General features: G+C 43.3%; 1 protein-coding gene across 2 annotated transcripts in view; it reads right to left on the bottom strand.

Moving 5' to 3' along the window:
- ABL1 (ABL proto-oncogene 1, non-receptor tyrosine kinase) overlaps window positions 1-24,074 on the bottom strand; it is an 83,783-nt gene extending 59,709 nt beyond the window's left edge. For both annotated transcript variants that reach the window (XM_050907802.1, XM_050907803.1), the window contains exon 1: window positions 23,104-24,074. In XM_050907802.1, coding sequence (XP_050763759.1) covers window positions 23,104-23,239 — 136 coding nt within the window. In that variant the 5' untranslated portion in view covers window positions 23,240-24,074. The remainder of the gene's footprint in view (window positions 1-23,103) is intronic.
- Window positions 24,075-27,114: the final 3,040 nt, after the last annotated feature.

Below are 27,114 nucleotides of genomic sequence, written 5' to 3'. Positions count from 1 at the left end.
CTCAGCTCTTTTTTTTGCTCCTCCATTGCACCAATATTGCATCAGCTTCCAGTTCTCAGTTTATTCTTCTTTAAACTTTCTTCTTCTTTTAAACCTTCACAGTTTATTCACTTTATTTTCTCCCGGTGTTACTCACTCTATCCTCCTAATGGACATCTCCACTCAAACTTTAATTATGTCTCATACCAACAGCTGTTCTCAGGCTGATGAGCACACCCTAGAAGAAAACCCAAGGCAAAAGGTCTTGCCTGCTAGACATTTTGCTATAATCCAAAGGTCACACATAAAGACACATAACCCACTATCTGACACTTACTCCAGCATTAGGGATTTCTTTTTCTGTTTAAATTACTCTTGAAGAGGTTACCCTACCCTTAACAAGGCTAAGCATCTTCACATGGTGAGGTGGCACAGGTCTAAAGCTTGGTAAGCCAACAAAGGTACAGTTACCTATTTTCTTCCACATAAATAAAATTTCATGTCAGTCAGTGCTTCAGCCAGGCGGTTTTCAGGTGTTCTCCACCTCTCCTGGTACATGAGCTCTACCTTGCCGGGACAGCAATGCTGGCTGTCTGGTTTAGCACACCTGGTACACACCAGTCACAGGACGAGAGCCTTTTCTACATGCCAGCCCCTCCTGTCACAGCATTTCTGTTGTGCCATGACGGGCTCAGACCCGGAGCTGATCTCTAGCCTCCGGGCAAACAGTTAAGTGTGCCTCAGGTCTGGCTATACCATGAAGCAGTCATGCTGCTGGGGTTACCACGGTTCTCCAGCCTGACCGTGAACCAGCCAGGACAGGGGGTGGGGATGGAGAGGCCAAGTTATGCCAGGAATGAGCCTGGAGAATGCAGCAGAGGTCACATTGCAGAGCGGGTACAGACACATGCCGCTCATTCCAGCCTGCAACTTGCTGAAACTCCTGGACGGAGGGCTCTCCCAAAGCCTGGGAAACGCGCAGTGGGCGATGACCTGCACCCACTGTATCTTCATCCTGCTTAGCATATGCCAAATACAATAAGATGCATTAAGTCAAGTCTTTGCTCTACCCAGCGCATGATGTGATTTGCAGAAGAACTTTTTTTTTTCTCACTAATTCTGCTGATAGTATGTAATTCTGTTCATCCCTTTAGCCTTAGCCAAATATTTATGTCAAGCTGGGAAAAAAATGCCAGGCACAGAGCAGGGGGCGGAGGGAACGCAATCTAAAAAAGGCTTATAAACCAATTTCAGCGCACAAAGCACTTCTTACTTCTGCCCAGTCATACTCAGATTAACAATAAGGTCGCTATGTTGGCCATTCCTTTCTTTTAATTAACCTTCAACAGGTTAAACAGCAGAAGACCACACTATTAGATAATCAATAAATCTAGGCACTAATTCCATACCCACAACACAAATGTTTTACCGAGTTAGGATAAAACCTCAATTGCTTGTTACACGCAGCAACTACCTGCTAGTGGGGGATAGATGGACCCTGAAGTACTAATGATGTCCCGTACTCGCAAGTACTTGTGCACATCAGCCAGCATGCCTGAACTGCATTCGATTTTTCAGTCACATTGCTGCTCCCAGGGAGGGATCTAGCACGTACATCACTTCTACCACTTACTCAGTTCTGGCTGAATGGGAAAATTCATTATTCATTTAATTTTAAGTAACAGCCAAAGGGCCCAATCAGCAGCAGAGTGCCCCAGTGCTGTGCTAACACAGATGAGGAACAGCTTCTCTCTGATGCAGGGGTCTCAGTGCCATAGTTCTTGGGTTAAGAATATGCCATCATTTTCTTAAGGGATTTGAAAGCAGAAACAAAGCCATAAGTTATTTTCTAATTGCTTCGCAGTGAACAAAGGCAGAAAACGACCTGCTGCGTCCCAACTCTTCCAAAGGCACACGTGAATAAACAGGACTGCTTGAAGTCTAACAAACTGACAACTCATCCCAGGGAACACAAAGAGGAATGTTTGCCTAAACACTGCCTTTCAGCAAGACTGTAATCAAAGAAAAAAAACATGTATGATAAGAAAGATTCCTGGTGGTTCTGGCACAGTGATTATTTTCTACGCAATCAGGAAAGTTTGGAAACATTTGAATATGCTGTTTTGCTGGCATGCTTTCAAAAAAAAAAAAAAGAAAAAAAGAAAAAACCCAAATGGCTGTAGTTCAAACAGCAAAAAAGGCCCCAAACCAGTTACTAAACCAAAGTGTTATGGATCCACAGGAAAAAGAAGCACATTTCTTCACAATTTTTGCACTATGAATGAAGAGATAATGGAAGCTTGTACAGATATCTAGTATTAGCCTGTCCACAGGACAGGGGTATAACTATTACAAGTTAAAATAATCAACTTGCTTTTATCGAGGAGTCAAACAAAAGAGCAGAGAGGAGAGCTCCAGCTGCATATCTCAGCAGGGACTGGACTAGGCAACGTGACACCGTCAGATATTATGTCCTGAACATTAGCCCTCCCGTGACGAGCGCTCAGTAGGTCCAGATTCAATGACTTTGAAACTGATCCATGAGCCGTACTAGGTTTGCAGGAAATCATGCTGGCTTGCATTTTCTGAAGTGACTAGAGATTAAACAAAGAGGCAGAAAGATCATGAAAATAGGAAAAATGGGAACGGCGAGAATACCAAGTCAAAACAAGTGAGTAACAGCAAGAGAAGAAGATAAACTGGCCTTCTTTCTAGAAAAGCATGAAGTTCTTGCTTAAAAGCTTCTTACAACTATGGGAGTTATCATTTCAAAATCCTACCAAAAGACAGCATGTGCTGAGCAAACGATGCTCTCCTCACAAGAAGACGAGTCCAATAAATACTGCTTCTGAAAACCCACTGAGCGTGGGGTGCTCCTATATTGTACATCAGCTCTCCCTAGAGGCAACTGCCTGCATGGAAAGGACTTAACCTTGATAAAACTTACCTGTGCAAGGGAAAGACAGCACGGTCTAGGCATACAGGGTTTGGGTTTTAATACAAGTTAATACTGTTTATCTGAACTAGGCCAACAGAGGTAGCTGTGGAATATAATGAGATTGTGATGGAAAGAAATGCACAGACTGAACTTTTAAGCCATAAAACAGTGCTAAGCCAACAATTAATTTGTTATTTTTTCTAAAACTGGGAGGGGGAGAAGAAGATATATCTACTGACATACGAGCTAAATCACTCAGCAGGTATTCCTCAGATGCATGGGAATAGAACATATTGCAAGGCATTATTAATGTTTATTATGTAGGTCTGTTACAACACAGTTTATCACCAGCTATCTTCAACAAGCTCATAACCCATGCCTAAATTAGCCTGGAGTTTTACAGAAAACAAAAAACACGGGTGCACAGCCTGAAGGGGATCTTGCTGGGCTAAGCTGTGCCATTACTCCAGCAATCGAAGTCTGCAGGCTGGCAAACCGCTGATTTACACCCACAAAGCCCCCCAAATGCCTCCATGTGCAAAAGCGTAGCAGTGAAAGGAGCCGTAATGCATAACCCCTTTCATTAGTCATGTTGACAAATCAGAAATAACTCAAGATATCTTAATTACAAAGCCTGAAATTCACTTTCACAGCTCACCGGGAATAGTGGGAAGGGAATCAATCCTTCAAGGGAAAGGAATGAGCTGGTTAAAGTTGTTAGGGATGGTAAAGGGGCTGCAAATGCTGGTTTTGAGTTGATAAAAACATTTTAATGAATCATTCTTTAGAATAAGGGTTTTTTCTACATTGCTATCTTATTTTCAAGATGCTTGTTATCCCATAACAACTGAAATAAAAAGATCACCCTGAATTTCCCCACTAGCATCCACAAGTCCTAGAATAGGCATCCCAAACCCATATAACCTGAGTTATTAAACCAACAGTCGCAGCACATTTAAGAGCTCCTTGCATAATAACTCTATTGAAGGCAGTTCCATGGGGGGACTCTGCCTGTTGACCCCAGGCAGACACAGCTACGTTCGCCTGAAATGTAGAGGTCTGGCATAAAAAGGTGTTTTGTCCAGGAGGCAGAGAAACTTCCCCCCCAATACACACCTCCCCACGAGAAACCCTGCATCAGTCAGCTATATAACATCAGTGCTTTAAGGCATTCACAAAGTGAAACAGCAGTAGGAAAGCCTGCTCAAGCCTCCCCAGAGCAAGCAGGGATTCCACCAGCCACCCAGGAAAGATCCAATATAAGCTGTAAAACTAATTTCACCTTAAAATAGGGAGGCTGCTCCTCCATATATCTCTCTCTAACTGAGCAGGATAGCAAGCCATCAGGACAGCAGAGGAAATCTGCTCTTTTCCTCTCCCGGAGAAATGTAATGACATGATGGCAAAGTATTTTTTATCAGTTCCCCAGACTGCGAGAGCCGACTCTGCACCATTCATCAGGAGGAGAATGGACCAGGAGAACAATCAGAAATCCATTAGCAAGCTGCCGCTCGCCTCTGCGGCTGCCTGAACTCCCGATCAAATGTCAGAGCGCTGAATGGTTTATATTACCTAAGAGGAGGAAAGGATCAGGGAATTGTTTCAAACTGATAAATATGTTATTACAATTTTTAGCTTTTATTAGCATGAGGGCAACCATTTGCAATTTACATTGTCCCTTTAACTAAGTTTCTCAAATCCAGGACAAAAGCTTCCAGCATAATTAAAATGAAGAAAGATCTGTTCCAGTACCACCAACTCACACCACAAGGAAAGCTGTGAGGAGAGAAGGAAAAACTGGAGACGGAGGTAGGGCTGCTCGTTGGTTGTGTTTAATGCTTTTACTGCCTGCATTCAGAAACCAAGGCTCAACTGTGAAATACTGCAAACTCGCAAGAAAATAGCAAGAATTACCAACGCTGCTATTTACTAGCAGGGGAGTGACCCCATAAGAATACATTAGCTCATCATCAGTATTTCATCCTGCTCGTCTGCTAAGCTGCAGGCTCATTTCTGCTGTAAGTAACAGTCTGTTGTCCATGTATCACAGCACGAGATAGATCCAAAACAAATCTGCTCAATCAAAATCTTCCCCTCTCCCAGTTACTTCTTCCCTCGGATGAAAGGTGATCAGGCCATTTAAAAAGCAATGCAAATAACCAGGTTCATATATATATATATTTGTACATTAAAAACAAGTGTCTATACCATCTCTCTCCAATGTTATTTACAAGGTGTCTGAAACCTATTATCTGAGCTATTATCTGGCACAGAGACTAGAATAAGATATTGTGAGCCTATTAGCAGCATATCACATATTGAAATGATTTGCGCAGATTCACTCCATTCATATACTGTTGATGCTTAAAATACAATGAAGAATTTAAAACATAAAACGCACATATATACTAGGAAGTAGGGGGAAAAAAAAACCAACAAAAAATTAGGAATTCTCCAGTGCAAATATTTCCAACTGTAAACCCATTCTCATTAGCTTTCATCTGCCAAAAAACCAAATTAAAATATCAATCAAATGTAGTGATCCAGGTAAAAGTCTTAAACTGCATCTTCGGTTCAATAACAGCAATTATTGTGTCATTGTTCTCAACTCATTGAGCTCCTCAAATGAGATCAGAAATGACTACAGAAAAAAAAAACACCACAAAATCTCAACAAAAATCTGTCATCCACAATACCTGAATGACATTTGAATCACGATATTTTTACCTCTAAAACAGGTAACAGTGAAATGAAATTAAGGTTGTCAGCATTTCCGTTATGAAATGCTAGTCATAAAAACTACTACTATACAGTCTTCACATTTTTTATTTACTAGAATTTTTCTATCTTTCAAGTAAAAGTCAGTCTGAAGCTTTGAAGTGTGCTAAAACAATGTGGCAGTTTTAGATCCGTGAGCACTAAAGGCTACGGAGCAAGGCTGAGATACACTTACTATGACACTGGAAGTCCAACGTGTGTACAGCGTTTGTTTTAAACCAGTGTGCCCAGCTATCACAATTTACACACAGGAGTAGCCCGGTGAAACAGTAGCTGCTGTCATCTTAAAGCTCTGTTTTATTTTCCACCAAGACAAGAGGAAGCACATATCCAGCTAAGCACCCTCGCAAACCATTAAAAGAGCACTTTAATCCACACAAGTCCCAGCAACTTTCCTTCGTCTGCACAGATCAGACTACGCACATGGACATTAAAATACTGTAAGTAGTGGAAAGGACTAGAGCTAGCGGCAAAACTCTTCAGCCACTCCACGTGCTGTAACATGCAGCTCCACGTCTATCAGTAGTCCCGGTGCTTTACAAGTTGAGATCTCCTAAGCAAATTGTTTGCAATGATACCTGCTAAACTATCTTTATTTCAGAAAAGCCATTTAGGGGTATTTAGACTCTGATCCCTCATACGCCAAATGTCAGCTGACAGTGAATCTTCTTTAAAACAGAAATTAAGAACCAATGGGGTGGGGGTGGGTAATTTGCTTACTGGTAATAGGTCTCAGTTTTTCCACATAACCCAGCCTGGCAGGGATCAGCCATCACTAGCATCTGAAGACTGCTGTGTGGCTGATACCAAATGAGATGAGCTATTAGTTATGGCCCAGTTCCTACAAGACAAATGTCCTCACTGCAATCCGTAAGCACGGCCATCAGCCTTGCTGATAGCGTCAGCAGCTGGGGAAGTGGACATACTAAAATGCCATTTCTCTCCCTAAAAAGCCCACAACCCTTCCACCAGGCACCACAGCCACGTGCTCACTGTCACTGCCTGTGGATCTTCTGAACTGGGGACTCTTCTGCTAGGGGTCTCAAACCAGCACCTTTTTAAGTGCTACATTCATGTAAATAAGTCAGGTTTTTTAAGAACAAATTAGCTGAGCATATTCTATGAAGTTATTTCATTTGTTTTTGCTCCTGTTCATTTATTCCAATCTGCTGCACCTTCCCTTGGAGAGGTTATTAAACGCTCTGCTAATGGCCGCCAGCACTCATTTAATTCTTCTTAATGAATGTATGAGTGAGTAGCGGAAGCTATTATGTAGGGCTTAATAAAGAGCGGGAAGGAATTTCCTAAAATTTATTGCCACAGGCTGCTGCTTGAAGATAAAATAAATGGTAATTGCTTGGAACAGGAAAGAGGAGGATGATAAAATGTCCCTAGACATGAGGTAAAAAAAAAAAATACCAAGTGCTACGAACCAAAATCTCAAAGCCCGAAGGATCGCAAAAGCAAGATGGCCTCTTCCCAGCTTTTAGCTTTTTGTAATCCTTAAGATGTTTTCTTTGAACATGGATGCTGAATGATGAACTCAATCTCAGCTGGAAGGATCATTTTATGACACTAGAAAGACAACTGTTCATATAAAAAAAAAAAGGCATTAATTCAGACAGCATCTTATGAAAATACTATTTGCAGGAAAGGGACAACATGGAAAAAATGGAAGGACAATATTTCTGGACTATTGAGTCCAGCAATACAATCTTTCCTAAAGTACAGGGTTTACGGTATGAAGGAGACACATAACGTTTTGCTACAATTATGTTTCTTCTTTCCCATCGCTGTTTTGGTCAGGGCTGATGGAAGAACGGAAATTGCCGAGAGGTGGACCTGTGCATTCTTTCTTCAATTTCTGCTACTGTTTGTTAAAATAAATAAAAATCAGCAGGCTGAACAAGAAAGAAAGTGTCTGAACTGGAAGTCGTGAGTGTCTGTCCTGCACCAAAGTGCTGCAATCACACCGCCAGCATCCCAGCAAGCTCCAGGTCCGACCTCAACAACTGGCGAGAACAAAGTGGAAATCAAAGACCCATCCCATGTAATCGCAATCTAAGAGAAAAATACAGGTTTTCAAAACAAAGCTTTTTATTATAATGCACAACAGTCTTCTGTCCATATAATCCTTCAGGCTTCACTCAGACAGTATGATGCAGTCATACAGATGAGTTTGGGTAAAAACTTTGATCAGTCTCATCAAGAAAGCTGAGGAGCAAGTTTCCTAAGAACGGGTCTGATTTTTTGTTTCCACTAAGCAGTTGGAGGCAGTATTTTGCACATTACAGACTGCCAAAGTATTCACTAAAATCAGACTATTCACGAGTTACATGAACTTGTATGTTTAATTAAAGAAGCAGCAATCTGAGATTGCAACGCTCTTGTGACTAGAGCAATAGCTCAAGAGTTACAGGCTGCGGTGGGAGAGGAGACTGGGGATGTCTGCACGTCAACTCATCCGAGTGCCACCGGTGTTTCAAGTACAGCTGCCCCAAAAAGGACACCATCAATCTCTAAGCACCATCTTCCCAAAATGCAGCAGGAAGGAACAACTACGCAGAACTACAGAAAAAAGATGTCAAAAGAGCAAATTGAGTGGGCAATGTGTCTATCTCCTTTTACATAAAGGGACAGAAAGAAAGAAATACTATTTTCAATAGCAAGCTAATATATCCAAGACCTTAAAAGTTGACCCAAGAAGAAAAATAAGATTAGGTTTGCTCTTTTTTGCTGCTTAGGGCAGACAAAGCCCCTCTCAGAAAACCGCCATTTTTCATGCCAGCTTTGACTATCTTAAAACCAGGAAAAAAGAGAGGACAAAATCCAATTTTTCTTTTTTAAATCCTTGGCAGGTCACCTACAAGTGCAGGCCAACAGCTTTTCTAGCAGGCAGTAAGAAATTATGATTTTCTTTTCTAAACAAGGATTTCAGTTACTTCAGCTCAGTAGCATTTTCATAGTCTGACAGAATGCAAAGCAATTAGCCAACCTGCAAGAGCATCGAATTTGAAGATGGACAGTTGCTTCTCGAAGAGAAAAAGCAACAATTTGGTAAAGACAAAAAACAAAAACAATTAAAAAATCAGAACAAAACAAAACAAAAAAATCAGCTTTAGCACAGTGGAAGACAAAAGGTGAGCAGCTACAAGATCAGTGTGAAATGTCAGGGGATATACTACACAAATTTGCAAAGGACAGGTGTCGGATGGGCATCTACTAGAGAGAGTTATACAAGAAGAGTTTAATCTTCCCTGACCCCAATGAAAAATCAAAGCAAAATGAATGTGCATAGCATTCTGTGTATCGGCACTATTACCTGTACAAAAGGCAGTGCTTCTAATTTAAACAAGCAAACACAAATTATCCCATCCCTGAGTACCTTCGGGCACTTCCACCCTTTTCTTAACCCTCTTCCACTCCTATTAATAAGTCTTACTACCTATTTATATGGGCTTATAGAGCAAGAAGTTGAAGCTTTATGATAATAAAGAACATAAAGACAAAGGATCTGGTTTTTTACTTACGAACAAACCAAGCAGGTACTTGTTAACTACCCATGACGTGCACTGCTGTTCCCTGCTACAAGGCAGAATACAGCATTTCATTTGCCTCGGCACTGGCGCATCCCTGGAATCACTACCTACACAAACCTCAATTACCCAGCACGAAAATATACATTTTGCTTATCCAAGGACAATCCTCGCACTGAGGGGAAATGATTGGGGGGGGGGGGGGGGGGGGGGGGGGGGGGGGGGGGGGATTTCAATTATTCTTTCAAACGTAACCCTAGCTGATGCCAGGCAGAAAGAAAAAGCTGCATGTGATGGGCTTTTTTTGTTTGTTTGTTTGTTTATTTGATTTGGTTTTGGTAGCAAGAGTTTTCATTTCTACTGTGTGCAAGACCCAGATGTGGGAGGAAGAGCGTAGGTGGTATAAGGGAAAGTAGGAACGAAGGTCCTTGTCGTGGTTTATCTGTGGTACACTACGTTTCAAAATAACAGGAGCTCTGTCATCCAGGCTGGCTCATAACCGCCCCCGCAGCAGGAAGCGGCAGAAGAGCCCCGGAGAAGCCGTGCACATTTCCGTCATCCTCCTCCCCCCGTCCGCCTTATCTGCTTTTACTTGTGTGTCTCATAAAACACCCCCAGGCCAACACCTGGCGAGGCCAGCTCCTCAAGGCAGACCTTTCATAAAACATTCCAGGTATGATCCCGGGCTAAAAGCAATTCTCTTACCACAGCAGCAAACCCAGGATGCTCAGATTAGCCTCCGAAATCAAGAGTCAGGATGGGTGATTTGTACTCAAGAGGAGTAAGAGGTGCTGCATGGTGTGAGGAGCAGGCAGCTGCCAGCACCGACGTCCCTGGCTCTGGTGGGGCTTCGTTTGGACAGGACCTGCATTCACACAACTTTGCTAGACAGCTGGCCCCACAGCGATACAGTGCCAGGGTGTAGGTGCACTGACAGAACTTCTCAGCAAAAGCTCGCCCACGGACCTCCTTCCCCCCACACCCTTTTTTTGATAGCACTTTGCCTAAAGTATTACACTCAGAGATTTATTTTTTTTAAACACTTTTTTGACGGGGAGAGAGGAGCAAGGGAAAGTGTCCAACCTACTCTCTTCCAATTTGTTGTGTTCTAAAGAAATCTGTTCGTTCAGCTTTGTATTCAGCATCATTGTGATAATAATTGTAATGCATATTTGTATCCATTTTAAATAAATCTGAATTTCTTTACAAGTCAGGAATGCACCCTACAATTACCTTTTCAATTCATCTCCCCTTAAGTAAGACCTTACTTTCCGAAGAAGGCTGCAAGCTCTCATGGACTCATCCCTTATGCACGCTGCACAAATGGGTACCTCCACGGCGGCTGGCTACGGATACGACCACAGTACACACCAAAGCAAGGATAAAGAGAACTCAAATCCAAGTGTGATTGTGTAAGACTGTAGTAAAGAGGTCTCCGAGGTAGAAGAGAGCACCTTTACTTGCATGGGGTTAGTTTTACTTCTAAAATTTTTAGAAGTAGTACATTTTTAAAATTCAGCTGCTAGCAATTCCAATTTGAGAATCATAAAAAGTACTATATTAATAATTGAAACGTAAAATGCCTGTCTGATTCACTCCAGTCCTCAGTCCCCCTCCCCAAAGGGCTTGATTTGCCTTAGGGGAGCATTTCACAAGCAGCACATCAACTTTCTGAAATACAACTTCAGCAGATGAAAGCCTCATAACCACAGAAGAGCTGCCATCCTTCTAATTCCGGAATTTAAAAACGGTGACATCCACAGAGCTATTTAAACTAATTTAGAGGTAGAACGGCCAAAATATTTCAGCCCAACCAAGCACTTCAGATACCACACGGTATAGTTATTTCAGATGCGGCTCACCAGCAATCTCCCCGTTTCAGCCACAACATCCACCCTTTATCAACCGGCAGACAGCGTTCCGCCATCGCTGCCGTGACTCACCGAGACCAGGGTGATGAGGCACCCTCAACACCGGGTGATTCAAGACTATCTGGTGGCCATGAAATGTGTCTCATACCAGGGGCTCCAGATCACCAGGTTCTGAAGTCCAGCCGAAGCCCACCACTTCCTAATTTGGAAACGCTGCAGATGAGGGAGACGTCCGAGCTGGAAAGCATCTGCTCTGCTGGCGTCTGCGTCTTTCACCTTGATATTTTTAATGCCTCTGTAGTTAGGCAGGACTAAATGATGTGAACATGGCCGATAAAATGTAACATTCACTCTTCCGGGGAAAAGTTATCAAATTAGAACAAGAACACCTCACTGGATTTGTGCTACTTATTCCAACGAGTGGAATGCAAATATTTCATGTTAACATTTCATGATTCTTTGAATCCTTACCTGATACTAAATGCAGCATTGATCACTATTTTCATTTAATGTTCTTCAAATCCTGTGGTTTTACCCACGATTACAAAGCCACACTACTGCTCAGTGAAGTTTGCAATTACTCTCAGGAGAGGTCTGCTTATCAGCATTGTGTCAGGTCTTCAATGAAATGTCATGCAGTACCTTTGCTTTGCAGAGGCAAAGCTGCAGTAACCGAGATGATTATATTAGCATTTAAAGCTAGTATTTGCCTCCAAAGATCCAACCTTTATTATTCTAATTCATCCTTTTGCTTGGCTCAAAATATTATCTACTTATTTAAGAGGTCTTATTAGCTCTGTACATTTTGCTAACCAGTAACAGCCTTTAGGATTTAGCCCTCTCCAGACCCATCGCTGCAGCAGCTGCAGAATGAACTCCTAGAATATGTCTGCAAGTTGTACTTAGCAAGCAATACAAAACACACAACGTATCTGGCATTGTACTTGTCATACAAAGCCTCGCTGTATACCCACTCTCTAGCAACAGCAAGGTAAAAAGCACCAGTAATTCTTGCAGTGAGGTCTACTTAGACTGAAGTTTCCCCAACAGGTTTTTTTTCTAATGATATGGAATGTGAAGGGTTGAGCAACACTTACACTGTCTTATGTGATCACCTCATAACAATAATTACTACTTAATACCTGAAACATGATAGCACCTTGACATCCAAACCTCTGTGTGGGAGGCACTATTTGGACATAACAGACAATCCACAGAACACAAAGAAATTGCAGCTTCTATATGAACATCAACAGTATCAAATGATGGGAATAGCTTCATCTTCCCTCCAGTTAATTTCCAGTAAAGGACATCTATTTTGTATTAAATAGCTGCACATTTGGAAAAAAATGTACATAACAAACACATTTAGTGCAATCCATTTTTTATACTTAAAAGAAGTAAAGGTTTGATTGCAGAGAATTTTAAATGCATCTTCTTATCCATGAAGTTAAATATATTTAAGAAGAAATACCAGCTTGGCATTAATTCAAAATTTTTCATTTGAGCTTTCCAAAGTTATTTGCAAACATTAGGTGTAGCCAGACAACAATAGCTCTAATAGCTGTTCCAGTAATTCTGGCTAAACTAGAACGTACCTTTTAAACGAACATTATGTGTTGTCAGATTTACAGAGGATATGAAGAGAGCTTAGACCTAATAAAAATAATAAAAACCCATTCAAGCATACATATTTATAGCTTAAACTATTTTGCTAGATGCACTGAATCTTCTTCATTATTATAAAATTCTCCCACCCAAAAGATATTTGAGTAAAATAGAGTATTACTAGATTACAGCTTCGCTTTTGTTAGCATTGTTATGACTTCATACAAGTTTAACTCCACAATTAGCTTTGTGATAGCAATTCTGACATTCAGACAACACCAACTGTGTAAATAGCTGTAACAGGCTGAATTTGTTTTCAGTTATTCCCTGAGCATCCTCGCCAGGAAAAGCTCACATGTTTAGAAATGCTGGACACAATGCTACAACAGGATTTACAGAATCGATTTCTATACTAAGAGGACCACACAATTTAATGGTTTTTTTTTAAATGTATGTAATTTTAAAAAGTCAGTGTGGCATAACAGAAGAGGTAGGGGAATGAGATCAAATGCAGAAGACAGCAATAAGTGAAAAGGAATACAGCACTGAAAACTATTTCTGTTGTTTTAAAAAATGAAGAATGGGCTGAAATGGAGCTTGAGGAGGTGAGGGAGCAAGATTTTCCCATTAACAGCAAAAGCAAACATCACCTACCAACCTCTTTTTCATCAGCAAGCAAGCTCAGAAAGATTATAGGTTCTAAAAGTAACTAAAAAGACTTGACAGCCACTATTCCTGAAATTCACAGTTGTCACTTCTGACCCTGGTTCTTGCCATTAGCTTTTGCTCATTTCCAAGATACTTCTTATGCAGGGGGTCTGTTTTAACCAGAGCAAGTTATTAAAAAGATTCAAAGAAGACACCTGGTGGCCAGTGCATCAAATGACAGTTTAATTTTCTCAAGGTTTATTATAAAGGTATCACAAAAATCCAAGCGAAAACAGTTGAGTTTACTGCATAACAGCCCTGTTGATAACCCACTGTGGTCACGTCAGAAACTGAGAAAACTGAGAACTCAGGAACAGCCCTTCACCAGTTACATTAAATGAGACAGCACCTAAAAGTGGCCTTTGAAATTGGGCAACTTGAACACAAATGAAATGGCAAACATTTCCTGAAAGCCCGAACAATTTCCTATTTAAAGTTTCCATGTCCTTATCCCACTACCATTCACACATTCAGCCTCTGGAAAAACAACATTGTTTATTCTGGGAACACACACCAAAAAAAAAAAAAAAAAAAGGCCATGAAAAAGCCATCAGTTACACCAGGTGTGGACTGGCAGCTGATCAGATCATTGGGTTCGCTGCAACAGCCTGATGGAGTTGATGTGTGCGTGTGTGTGTTGGCAAGTTCTGGATGCATAGAGAAGTGAAATTTCCTCCTAGACTGCGTCAGTGTGACGGGAAACACAGGGAACATGCCCAGGTCACTCTGTACTTCCAGTGGCGATGGACATCGGACAGGGAACAAACAGCAAGTCAGCAAAGAGGGGAATCCTGTACTTCAGCAAGCTTTGCCATCCCAAAACTCAGGCATTTAACAGGCAGCAGAATACGTAATTCCGTGTTGTCTTCATCACACATTATTGCCAGCTTCTGAGTCCACCATTCCCTCTTTGATGCAAATATGGAGTGCAAACCACAGCAGAATAAGGTTCAGCGTTTTACTATTTTATGAGCTTTAAGGAGAGACTGGACCAGACAGGATTTGCTACTGATCAGACGGCACTTCAAAGGACGAGCTTACAGAGGGGCAGACTGGACACAGCTCGGGCCCTGGAAAGGCATACGAGAAGTACTGAGTGATACGGTAGGAATAAGGTAGGAACTGAAGTCAGTCTAAAAGATGAATGCACCAAAATGCCTTAGAAAAGCGGCACTAATGGATAAGAAGCTTCTCAAGGCAGGCAACGTCTAGCAATATTGATTCTTTAATACACACAATGTAACCAAAGTCTTAATGATTAATAATCTGTTGTGAAATTCTATTCATTAGGTAAAAACAGAGCACAGAGATGACACAACATAAATCAGGCAGTCTCCTCACTCATGAAAGAATGATGATCTTGCTTGCGTCTGTGTAAATTAGCAGCAATCACTCTGCAGAAAAGCAAGCTCATGCTTTTCACAACCTAAACTGTAACACCAAGGAAGAAAGGCTGGGAAAGAACAAAAAAAACCCCAAATCTAACGTCAAGCCTTACTTCAGAAAGTACTTTAGGCAAAAACTAAAGCAAGCTGCTACTCAGGACACGCTTGCCCCATCGTTACAACGAGACGCGTGGAAAAGGACTCCTCCCAGAGCATAAAACACAATTTTAGCAGATTCATATCAAATTTTGCCATCAGGGCAGTGCAACTTCCAGCCATTTCACGAAAAGTTATGCTTAATATCTAAGCACAGAACTGGGATTAAATGTGCAAGTTTAAAGAAAGGACAAAGTTAAGAACTAAGGAAAGACATTGCCTTAGGCAGCTTTACTTACTACAATTGTCTGGATGTTCATTACCCTTTTTGTCCAAGATTCCTCTTTAAACTGATAAAATGGATACTCTGGTAAGCAGATTAATAACCTCTACAGGTTGTTTAGATTGATCTTCAACCAGCATAGAGCAAGATAAGAGTTGACTGATAAGAGAGTCAACAAAAGCAAAGCAACAAGAGTCCCTCTCGCTTCTGCTGAAACTGCTCTGCACGTTCCTACAGTAATGAACTTCAGTGATTCACAACAGACCTCTTTATAAGGAGACTTACTACTTCTCACAAGAATGGCACAGTACGTCTGAAATGACAAAAGACTGCTGGGTGAAGACACTAGCGCTCTTCATACGGCTATCAACAGGCACTGCAGATAGAAGGCAGCCCCCTCCCCCTGCCAAAAAAAAAAAAAAAAAAAAGGAAAGCAAAGTCCATCTGCAACAATAACTCCAGAAGGACAGTAGTATTTTAAACACTTCCTTCAGTCTGCATGAATGCAAATCAATCAGAGCATTTTATATAGCTGAAAGAGATGACACCTATAACATACCGAACGTCCACTCCCACACAGTACCACGGCAATACATGTTTTAAACCTCACAGTGTGGATCTGCACATGGGTCGGGGCAATCCCAAGCACAAATATAGGCTGGGCGATGAGTGGATTGAGAGCGACCCTGCGGAGAAGGACTTGGGGGTATTAGTGGATGAAAAACTGAACGTGAGCCAGCAATGTGCGCTCGCAGCCCAGAAAGCCAACCGTATCCTGGGCTGCATCAAATGAATTGAGGCTAGCGGGTCCAGGGAGGTGACTCTCCCCCTCTACTCTGCTCTCGTGAGACCCCACCTGCAGTACTGCGTTCAGCTCCGGGGCCTCCAGCGTAAGGAAGACAGGGACCTGCTTGAGTGGGTCCAGAGGAGGGCCACGAAGATGATCAAGGGGCTGGAGCACCTCTCCTGTGAGGAAAGGCTGAGAGAGTTGGGGTTGTTCAGCCTGGAGAAGAGAAGGCTCTGGGGAGACCTTATAGCAGCCTTCCAGTACTTAAAGGGGGCCTACAGGAAAGATGGGGAGGGACTCGATCAGGGAGTGTAGTGATAGGATGAGGGGTAGTGGTTTTAAAGTGAAAGAGGGTAGATGTAGATTAGATGTAAGGCAGAAATTCTTTACTGTGAGGGTGGCGAGACACTGGAACAGGTTGCCCAGACTAGTTGTGGATGCCCCATCCCTGGAAGTGTTCAAGGCCAGGTTGGACGGGGCTTTGAGCAACGTGGTCTAGTGGAAGGTGTCCCTGCCCATGGCAGGGGGGGATGGAACTAGATGATCTTTAAGGTCCCTTCCAAACCAAACCAAACCATTCTATGATTCTATGATTGAGTACACCGATGGAGCTGCAGTAATGTTCTGGGAAATCTGGGGATGCTAAAATACTCCAAAGCAAGGCTTAAGGCAGCACACTATGAACCTTTACTGAACACACCACTGGTATCAGCTGGATGTTAAAGAGCTGGACTAACGCCTGCGGCCATGCATTCAGACTGCCTGGTATCAGTTAACAGCGTTCCTTATCTGACACCTCGCCAAGACACTGGTTACAGTCGCATCCACATGAGTAAACACAGCACAACTGCCCAGGACTGACAATACTCACCCATTTATTTCTTGTCTGCTTTATCAGAGTTCCTACAAGCACAGCTGGAAACACAACCCTCTTGTTCCAAGACACAACACAACAGCATCCTCACCCTAAAACAACAATCAACAGGACAAGACTTCCCGAGGCCATTTTCACCTTTCTGCGCCCTCATGATTTGCCACGTGCCACAGAGCCCGTCGCAGAGAGCACCAGGGATGAAACTCAGGATTCCCAAGTCTCAGCAATGGGACTGTGTCAACTCCTCACTTTCAAGCTTAAGATTTAAACTCTTCAATTTAAAATACTGCGAGTTTGTTGGTAAATGTTTAAGTGTGCTGAATGAGATGATCGCTTACAAGCAATGATTTCTATTCTAATACCCTGCAGCTTTCTCTTGCCTCCCTGTCCTGATCTTCTCACATAGCCTTCCTATTAAAAGTTCTAAATAAGAATGCAGAACCAGCACAATCTGTTAATAAAAGTCTGGCATACGAGCAACCACTACCTACTCGGCATGAAGGAGATGAACTGCTTAAACATAACAAGTTATCAAAGATTAGTCAGTGCACAAAACAGAACTGCTTTTGCCCAGGAAAAGGATTAGCCTTTCCCCATCATCATCATCTTCCACCTCAGCATGTGGAAAAGCAGTTTAGCAAGTCTTAGGTCTCTTTCCTAACATATTCCAGCCCTAGATCAAGTTTTGTGGAAGAGCTTCTTAGCGAAACCTACTGGTATTTGATAATTAGAGCAGGAAAAAATATAGTAAGAGCTCTGTATGATGAAAAGGGATATAGTCAGAGGCAGCAAACAAATCTGCATTTGGCGTGCTGCAGATGTGAGCATTAACCAGACTAATACTGAAGCACATCGAAGTTGGATACATAAGAAATCATCTCAAAAGCTGGGGATAAGACTCTCCTAATAGAGATGGAAATTAAAGTTTGGGAGTTGCCAAATCTCCAACCTAACAATGAAGAAAGTTTTGTCAGTTTAGAACGCAGACCTGAGATACTGAAGGCAGGCTCTGAATAATGGACTCCTATTAGGCCAATGCTAATGATACAATTTCAGGTGAATGGTCTGAAGTGGAATCAGGAGTCGTAAAGCAGTTTCTTTCAAGTCTCAGGTTTTGCAGCTGGTGAAGCAGAGACCGAGTATAAAAATGCCCTAAGGAACAATGGAAAGAGACAAATGCAGGGTTTGTAACTATATGGGTGTAAAGAAACAGAGTTCTAGTATGGAAGGAATCTCATTTAAATCATTTCCATGTACGGGCAGTTGACTATCTAATAAATGTATATTGCATATAAAGAAGATATACTGAGCTCACCTGTAGCATAAAGGATAATGAGTACAAAATCATATATTATTGCTTGATCACAACCTGCTCTGGAACATCCAGGTGATAAAAGTATATTCCAAAGCCATACAGTTATTAATAACATTTTACAACAAGAAAATAAATAAAACTTCTTGGAATTATGCATTTTCCTACATGGTATGAAAACGATTGGCATTTCATAAAAATAATAAACACCAATATAATTATAACACTATATATTGTAGTATATACTCGTATATGCTGGGCAATCACTAGGTGGTGAGGAAGGAACCAATTATAAAGTAATTTACTCATTTTCACAATCCAAATAGTTGAAACATGAAATTTAACAGCGTAAAACAAGATAGATTATTAAACCTAAAGACTCTTAAAAATCAATTTTTAATCAATAATATCGGAAAAGATACTTTTAATTGTTTTTTTTTTCCTAATAGTGAACTGCATAGGGCATGTCTCCAACTGGCAGCTGTGGCAAGCTTATGCTATGGATCTGTTTTGTACAATTACTTCCTAATTAAAGCACTAAAACTTTCGGCACCCTTGTAAGAAAAAAAGTTCAGATCCAATATTAAAGAGACTATAGTAGGCTGACTTCAGCTATATTCAGCACTAAAGGTATAAGAAAAATGGATCCAGTTCCTGGAGTTTGTCTCTCTTTACAGTAAGGTAAACAGCTCGTTCAAGCTTCCCTATCACTTATCTGCTGGAAGAGAAACTATCAGACCACATTTTATCACTACGAGAGACTAAGAAAAGAACATTCTTGTGTGAGTACTTTATCAACTGTATTCTAAAGGTACTTAAAATAAAGCTCAAAGCTGAACAACTATCACTCCCTGGTCGTGTAAAGGTGTAAGATTCAAAAAGAAAGTTCCTTCTCTTTCTACCAACTTTACAGTCAGACACATTTGTATTACTTTGCAGAATGTCTCAAACACAAAACAATGAAAAAGTTGTAAGACCAGGTTGATACCTATCAGTGATCCATTATATGTAACGAGAAGCAGCATGTAAGAAAGCCTCATACTCAAAACCTCTTCAGAAGGTTTCTTCTTCCTCCCATATCAATTATTTCTCCAACTGCCACAGCAAAACTGGCACCAATGACAGCAAATATGTTCGTCAAACTGCAGTATCATTTGAAAGACCTATATTTCAAGATATTATTTACCATAATTTTGCATTGTTAAATCCAAAAATCACACTCAAGTTCCCACCAACATGCCCATGGAGAGATGGTCCCCATTCCCAGTCACTGTCACAATTTACACAGCAAAGAGTACGTATAAAACTCAACCCTTCGGGCTCGCACAAGTGGAGACACCGCTCAGGATCTCACCCCTCAGAACGCTGCTCTGCTGCTGACCAAGCAGCATCACAACGGTCAATTGCGCAGTAAATGGAATTCAAAGCTGTGGACCAAATCCACCACCTCACTAAAGAGTTATCCTAGCATCTCTTCTTCACCTCAGCATCACAGGTCTAATGATTAGAATTCATTTTTTAAGCCTTCAGGTGCTGCTTTTGCTTGGAGATACTGTTCTACCAAGACGCTTCAGGGAATCTGCTCATCATTCAGCACAGCAACACGTACCCAAGACGGTTAGAGAAGGTGTGGTGTTTGCCGATCACTCCAGTTAACTACTGCCAACTCCGGGATCAGAGTTGAGCCCTGTGGGAATACGCCTTTCTTTTCAGAAGTTTGAGTTCTGATGAGATTAATGTTCTGGAAAGGCACAAGATGCAGCAGCGTGCAAACTTCAAAATGCATTGACAAAGTCTTTCCCATTAACTGTCTACTGTCCACGGCTTTTCTCTCAGTTGGATATTCCCAAAAAGCAGTGACTATAGACTCATTCCTCAGCTGAGAAAAGCACAGGGGAAGAGGCAAACATTGCCTTTATACTTTCTCTCAATTTCAAGCTTGCAAGCAATGGAGTAATCTGTGTCAAGATGAAATCTGTAAAATCCCGTCAAGGGCTACTCTGCTGCCCAGGGTAACCACGCCAGCATGAACTCCGGCTTGTAAAACACCCTTAGTGGAGAAAGCAGCAATACAAAGAAAGCAGCCCAAAACTTGCCCATAGATTACTTTTTTCCCCCCTTAATGCACTCCTCAGTTGTCAACTCATGACAAAATTTAGAGCCTTTCTGCATTATTCTCACAGAACATTTGACCACCAGCAGAGCTGATTTCTGGCCAGTTGCCTCCTTGCTTTTCAGAAGCCTCTCGATGCATTGCTTTGAGTGCTACATAGAGTGCGACGACTGAGAAATAGAATTACTTCCCTGAAAGTTATTTTGCCTTACACTGTTAGTATCTGATAATATTCACTAACCCTTTCAGCTAAGATTCAATACCACTGAAGCAATTAAGATCTTCAGTGCTCTGAAAATCACTGCTAAGTGTCTGCTGAATCAGCCTCAGTAGAACTTAGCAGGTAGTGGTCCCACTGAAACAGGGTCATGAAACAGCTTTACAAAAACACAACCGTAACAGGAGAGCCATGCTACTACCAACTCCACTTTTTTTGTTGGTTTTTTTTTTGTCATGGGTTTTAATATACAAGAACTTCAAACAAGTACCTTTAAGAGTTCGACTGTCTCTAGGGGTTTGCTTTAAGCAGCCCACCCTGGAATTTCTCCTTAAGCTTTTCTTAGTTATGAAAAGCAAGAAACATGATTTTCCTGGGACAAACTAGTTCCCACAGTGTGACAGAGAAACCAGATACAGTGTTTGGCATTTAGAAGAAACTGTGTAATGAAAGTACTGAAAGACAAACATGCAAAAATTTAAGCCCTGAAAAAACACCAATCTATTTTTATGAACTACAGCCTATGGTACCATATCTGAATAGGACTGAAAACATTAAATACCATTCTGTCCATTAATTATAAAGTATGTCAGACTATATATTTCAAAGACAAATTATCAATTAAAAAAAAATAGAGGGAAATGAAGAACTTTCCAAAATGAACTTTGTTCCCTCCGTAGTTTTCCAGATATTTTAAGATAGCATTTTTCAGCATAGGAGCAGCGCAAACTCAAAACAGAGCTGAACAACAAACAATGGTGGTACAGCCTTCTACTGTCTGTACTTCGAAGAACCATTTCATACACTCAAAGGAAGAAACTTTTCCTCGTGTGGATAAGCGAGGATGATCTCTTGCAGTTCTCTTAACAGATGTCCTGGCCTTGATGTCCCCTTTCAAGTTTATTCTTTTCTAAATCAAGAAACTGAGGTCTCTTGTGGACATATGGTGTATGGACATTATAGATGCTATTTTTCTTTGCAAATGTGCTAGGATCTTCTGACCTCAGGTCATACTGGCAAGAAGTTACCATCTGCCTATTCCTGTCAGATGATCAAAAAGGAGTGTTTCTGGCTCTTCTGCTACATCAAAACACCAAAGGTAGTTAGAACACTGTACTGCTTGCAGTTAGTGCTCTTGCTGTATCTCATCTGACCTTGAAACTCTGTCCAAAGTAGTAAAAGCAGCAACCAAACTGGGGGTGCAGGAGCGGGTATGTCACAGGACTGAAAGCATGGCTTGGAAAAATCCAGCAGTGGGTTTATCATCAGAGGGCCAAGTTAGCCCTTACATTCTCTAACCTTCCCTTAACTACCTTCAGTTTCCTCAGTGCACAAACTTTGTATGGGAAATTAAAAGAAATAACATTGATGTAACTCAAAACAATATTTCAACACAGTAGTACATACACAGCATCTCTGTCTGTGTCTTTGCTGAAGACTGCACAGGATTTCTTGGGTCCTTCTAGAAACACAGGATGAGAGAAAGTTTAAAAGCAAAGCCCAGCTAAAACAAAACTGAATCAAAACTTTTCCACTAACTAGCAGATTGTATTCTCAGACACAGCAAATATTTCAATTTTTAATTATATGAAGATTATAGATGCAGTTTTGTTTTGTTCACAGATAAACTTCCTCGAGAGGACAAACTGCTGAAGAAGCTTTGTCAAAATCCTGTTCTCCAGCCGAAGATAGCAGCCAGTAGCGTGTCTTCTCAAGGAGTATTAGAATTAAAAAAGCATTGTGCAAAAGCAAGGATTACTCCAAAAAGTTTCAGTGGAACAATGCATTTCTGCACCTCACTTTTGTAGAGATGCCTTCAGTTTACAATTTTTTTGCTTTTTTTTTTTTTAAAAGGAAAAAAAAAAAGCAACATTTGAAACAGTCACTAAACCTGCCTCTGAGTCCTACCGAGCTTTTCACCTGGCTTCTTTCCCGAGATTCTCAGTCCCCTCTTAATTTGTGGAAGACCAGCAAGTGACAAGGTTGCTGTACTCCTAACTTGGCCACTTTTAGCCTCTAGCACTTAAATCCATCACAGCACGAGATCAAGGCTTAACCAGCTACGAGAAACCACTAACCAAAAGTGCTGTAAATGCACTAACCAAATTAACAAGAAACTGTTTTATTCCAACCAGTAGTCACAACAGCAGTATCCACAAACTTTCCAAAAGAAGTCTTCCCCCCCCCCAAGCAGTAGAGTCCCTTTCGTAAATTAAAGAACGTTTGTCACCAACCATAGCATCACCATCAGGTGTGCTTGGTCTATACTTACGAAACAGACAACTCGAAAAGGATGAAACACTTTCCCAGACTTTAAACTGAACATACCTAAGGCAGAAATGAGAAACTTGTACAATGTTAAAAAGTTACTTCCTTGTAGTTTGCATTTAGCTGTATAATAACCTCTGCCCAGGTTTCAAGCAATCTGACCCAAGTTAGGTATTTTCTTAATAAACAGTCACGGAAGATTTGCCTTAAGAAGCAAGGGAGAGAAAACAAAAGACTTCCATAAAGTACAGTACCTCTGTAGCTGCACCGTGCCCTTGAATAAATCCATATTGCATCTAGCTCTGCAAATCAAAACTAAACGAAAAGCAATACTAACAGAAACCTCTTACCATGTTCGACGAAGACATTACAGTGCGGCCCCCCATGCCTCGATGCCTCCTTCTTCCCTGCTCCTTTGATAAAGTGCAGGGCAGGCAGACTTGGCCTCCTTTGGTCCCCAAGAACTTTTCCAGGCTGCTGCCCCATAAAGTAACTATGGGCAGCCTTTCCCAGGACGAGAAGTTTTTGAAGAAGTCCGTGATCCCTGATCTTCCAGGTTGGGAAGGAGCTTTGAAGGAAAACGTATTTTAGGTGGGTGCGTTGGTTGCACTCACTGCGTGATAAAGTCACTTGAGGTGAAGAATTAAGACAAGCGCAGATTTCTCCAATGCTTTTGAAGACGGCAACAAGGCTCCTTAGGTGACTTTATGCAAAAAACCGAGTAAAAGTTCCAACTGCTTAGTAATGACCAAGCGTTACCAAGGTTTCAGGTTGCCATATGTAGCGTGTCTTCCACCGGGTAAAGGAGAATTAGTTCATTTCACAAGCAAGAAACCGCATGTAGGCTCACCCAGGGCAGGAAACAGCCATTCCCACTGCAACCAGTGTCAAGGTTTCTTTTTTTTCCTCCTTTTCTTTTGCATAGCATTGAGTTAGCAAAGGCCAAAGAGCCAGGTATTTGGCTTCAAGTATCGCTGAAGTCTAGCAGGATCAAGTACGCTGAAACCATGTCAGCTCGCAAGGCGATGCAGAGGCAGCTCTGGGCCTGGCAGGCTCCACACGCTCCTTGGGGCGAGGGAACGGGACGGGGGGCTCCTGCGGTCCGGCCTCACAACGCCTCGCCTTCTTCCATCGCAAGCCTGGGGCCGCCCGCACCGCCGCTACCTCTCCCGCACGCCGGCGGAGGCGAAGGGGGCCAGCGGGGCCTGGGGAGCCATGGTGGCGTCGAAGCAACGCTGGGGCCGCTGGGCCGGTGCAGGTGGCCGCACTCCCGACCTGCTCTCCACCTCAGATGGAGCCGGGTGCTGGGGACGGGGTGCGAGGCTGGGGACGCGCTCCAGGAGGCCGGTTCCTGCACAGCAGCCAGAAGAGGTCAAGCGGGGGTGACCGGGCCGGCTGCATCCCCGCGGGAGAGGCCGGCGGCGGGCAAGGCCCGGGCGGGCAGCGGGGCCGAGCCCGGCCCGGTCGCGGAGGGACGCGCGGAGGGGGCCGGGCGGGGGGCGGCGGGGCCGGGCGGCCGCACGCCCGGGGGGGACCCCGCCAGGCCTGGCAGGAGGAGGGGGACGAAGGGCCGCAGGGCGGAGGGGGGGTACCCCGGGGGCTGCCACCGGGGGCACCCGCGGTGCGGAGCGAGACTGGCGGGGGGGGGGGCGGCTGCAGGCGGCGAGGGAGATCCCGGAACCCCCGGCGCGGCGCAGCCCCGTCCCCGGCCGGCGGGGCGGGCGGTCACATCCCCTTCCGGCCCCTCCTCCTCCGCCGCCCCCGCCTCCCGCCCGGCCCGGCCGCTGCCCGCTCCCGCTCTCGGCCCCGGCCGGGGCCGCGACCGCCGCCATGACGGGAACCTGCCGGGCGGGGAAGGGGTGCCCCGGGGGAAATGGGGCGGTGTGGGGCAGTGAGGGCAGCCGGGGCGATGGGGTCCGTGAGGGAGGTCCGAGGGGGAAGCTCCTGAGGAGATGGGGGGGAATCTCTGAGGGGAATGAGGGGTCGAGCAGGGGTTGGGGGGACCGTGAGGAGAATGGGGGGTGAAGGAGAGGGTGAGGGGAGCCATGAGGAGACATCGAGGGGGGAGCCGTGAGGGGAATGGGGGGAGGATGACGGAACAGGGGGCTGGGGGACACAAAGGTGTCTCCAGGGGGAAGCCATGAGGGAAATGGGTGCCGTGAAAGGGTCTGAGGGGAAGATGAGGTGGATGGAGAGGGCACGAAGGGGAAGACGAGGGAAATTGAAGGGGAGCCATGAGGGGAGTAGGACGAAGGGGAAGATGGTGCAGATGACAGGTGGAAGAGGGATTTGGTAGTATAACGTCACTAGCAAATGCTAGCCAAGGACCCAGAAAGCTCATGTCAAATCCCTTATCCCTTTGCAAGTGCCACCCAAGTTGTTTTCCCCTAGATCTGACGAGAGGTCGTCGGCCCTCAAGCCAGGCAGAGACCCCCTCCTGTGCATGGTTCTCGAGGCCCCTGGCCAGCTCTGGACACTGGATTTCTTGCAGAGATGGACAGGGAAGAAGAGATCCTTACTGGGTCAGCTGTGTGCACAACCATCAGCTTTTGCACAACCAGGGATCTGTCACCTTGCTTGCACAAAGGACTTCACTTCCTTATTAATGTTGTCAGAGCATATGCAGAACTTGATACCAAAAACAGCCACAGAGGCCAATGAATGTGACAAACATTTTATTGATCTACTTTCATGCACCATTTGGTACAAAGATGAAGTTAAACCCTCAAATTCTTCAGCCTGCACTGTAGTGCCCTTAGATGTGCAGCACAAGCGTTCCCTGAGCTAAAGAGCACAGACGGTGACGCTGAAGATATTTAGTTTCTCATACGTTCTCCAGTTCACCTTGGGAATAGAAAAGGGTTGAGGCAGCAGCTTGAGGTCAGGGTGCTTTGGTCAAAGGTCTGTGGTTGCTCCCACTCAACAATGGGAGAACACACAAATGCAATTTTGTGCAGTAGCCTCCTGCTCAGGGTAACCATCTGGACACAGAGCGGCTTGTTTGTACTGACTCTTCCCTTGTGACAAATCCAAACATACTCCATGTCTCCTACGCCATATTCAAGGTCCCTGGCAGACGTGTGTTTTTCATCTTCCAACAACAGCATCTGAACTGTAGCACTTCATACGGCCCTACGGGATCCTCCACCTCTGCTGTGCCAGTCTGCTCCTACATCACTAATTCTTAGCCAGGAGGCTGATCCCAAACCATTTCTATTGCATTGCTCCATCAGTGACTCAAATTGCAGGTACTGAGGCTGTTTGTGCTACACACATGCAGGAGAGAGAAATTCTGGCACAGTAATGCTGAGACAAATCCAGGGCCACGTCTCTTGAACTCAGCAGAATTTCTCCAGGTTTATCTCAGTAATGGAGACCAGCTTCTCACTGCGGTGATCTAGCCCCCTGCTCAGCTCCCACGGATTGAAGGAAACCGAGGAAACAAAGCTGTCTGTCAACACAGGCCGAGCAGCCTGAGAGAAATTTGTTACAAAAAACAATACTAATCATCCTTTACTGAAAAAGTTACTCCCTTCTGGGTCTGACTGGAGCATCCTGGATAATCTCTCCTACTATGGCAGGGCTGAAGCAGAGTGAACTCCAGAAGACTACCACAGGTCTGCGATACTCAGACGACCTTGACCAAAATACGCAAAGGTAATTGCAAATAAGCAGGACTTGTGTTCTGGACAATAGAGGCTGTATATACACTTCTCCCTGCCTCACCTGAGATCTATGCAGATGAATGTACTTACTTTTTATTTAACAGACTAGGTGAATTTATCATTCAGGTCAACAGTCAGGTACTCCTTCTGATGCTTTGCCATCATAAGCAGCAAAGCGGGGCACGTTCTTTGCCAGCAGTCCCCAACCTCTTTCCACTCAGCAGTTGCTCCAAAAGCATCTCCCATTTCCAACGCAGTGCTGTAGTTAATCTGGGGCTATACACAGGCAGATGGCCCAGCTGGTCACTCCCAAATATCATAGAAAGATATCTGCCCTCTTTTCCTTCCTGAAGGGTATTATATTTTCTGTCCCCTACCCTGCTGCCAGTTTTTGTGAACAGGATTGTCTCATGTTAACAAACTTGAAGTTGCCCAGTGGGTTCAGAAATTATTAGAGAAGACAGAGACAGAAAGATTGTGTGAATGTAAAATAAATTAAAAAAAAAATCTACAGACTGTTTCTTTCAATTGAGCCTTGCATGTGGTCTGTGTATATCCCATCTATTTCATAAAAGAAATTTCAATACTTTTTCTGTTTACCTTCCATTAAGTGTGGGTTGTTACAGGCAACAGCTGCAGTGATGTTTCCTCCATTTCCTCCATAACAATATCTTAAAGCTTCAACCTCTTTACCAA

Source organism: Gymnogyps californianus, chromosome 18 (genome assembly GCF_018139145.2).
Source record: "Gymnogyps californianus isolate 813 chromosome 18, ASM1813914v2, whole genome shotgun sequence".
Classification (NCBI taxonomy): Eukaryota; Metazoa; Chordata; class Aves; order Accipitriformes; family Cathartidae; genus Gymnogyps; species Gymnogyps californianus.
Note: the sequence above shows the minus strand (reverse complement) of the source record. Positions and strands in the feature narration are given on the sequence as shown.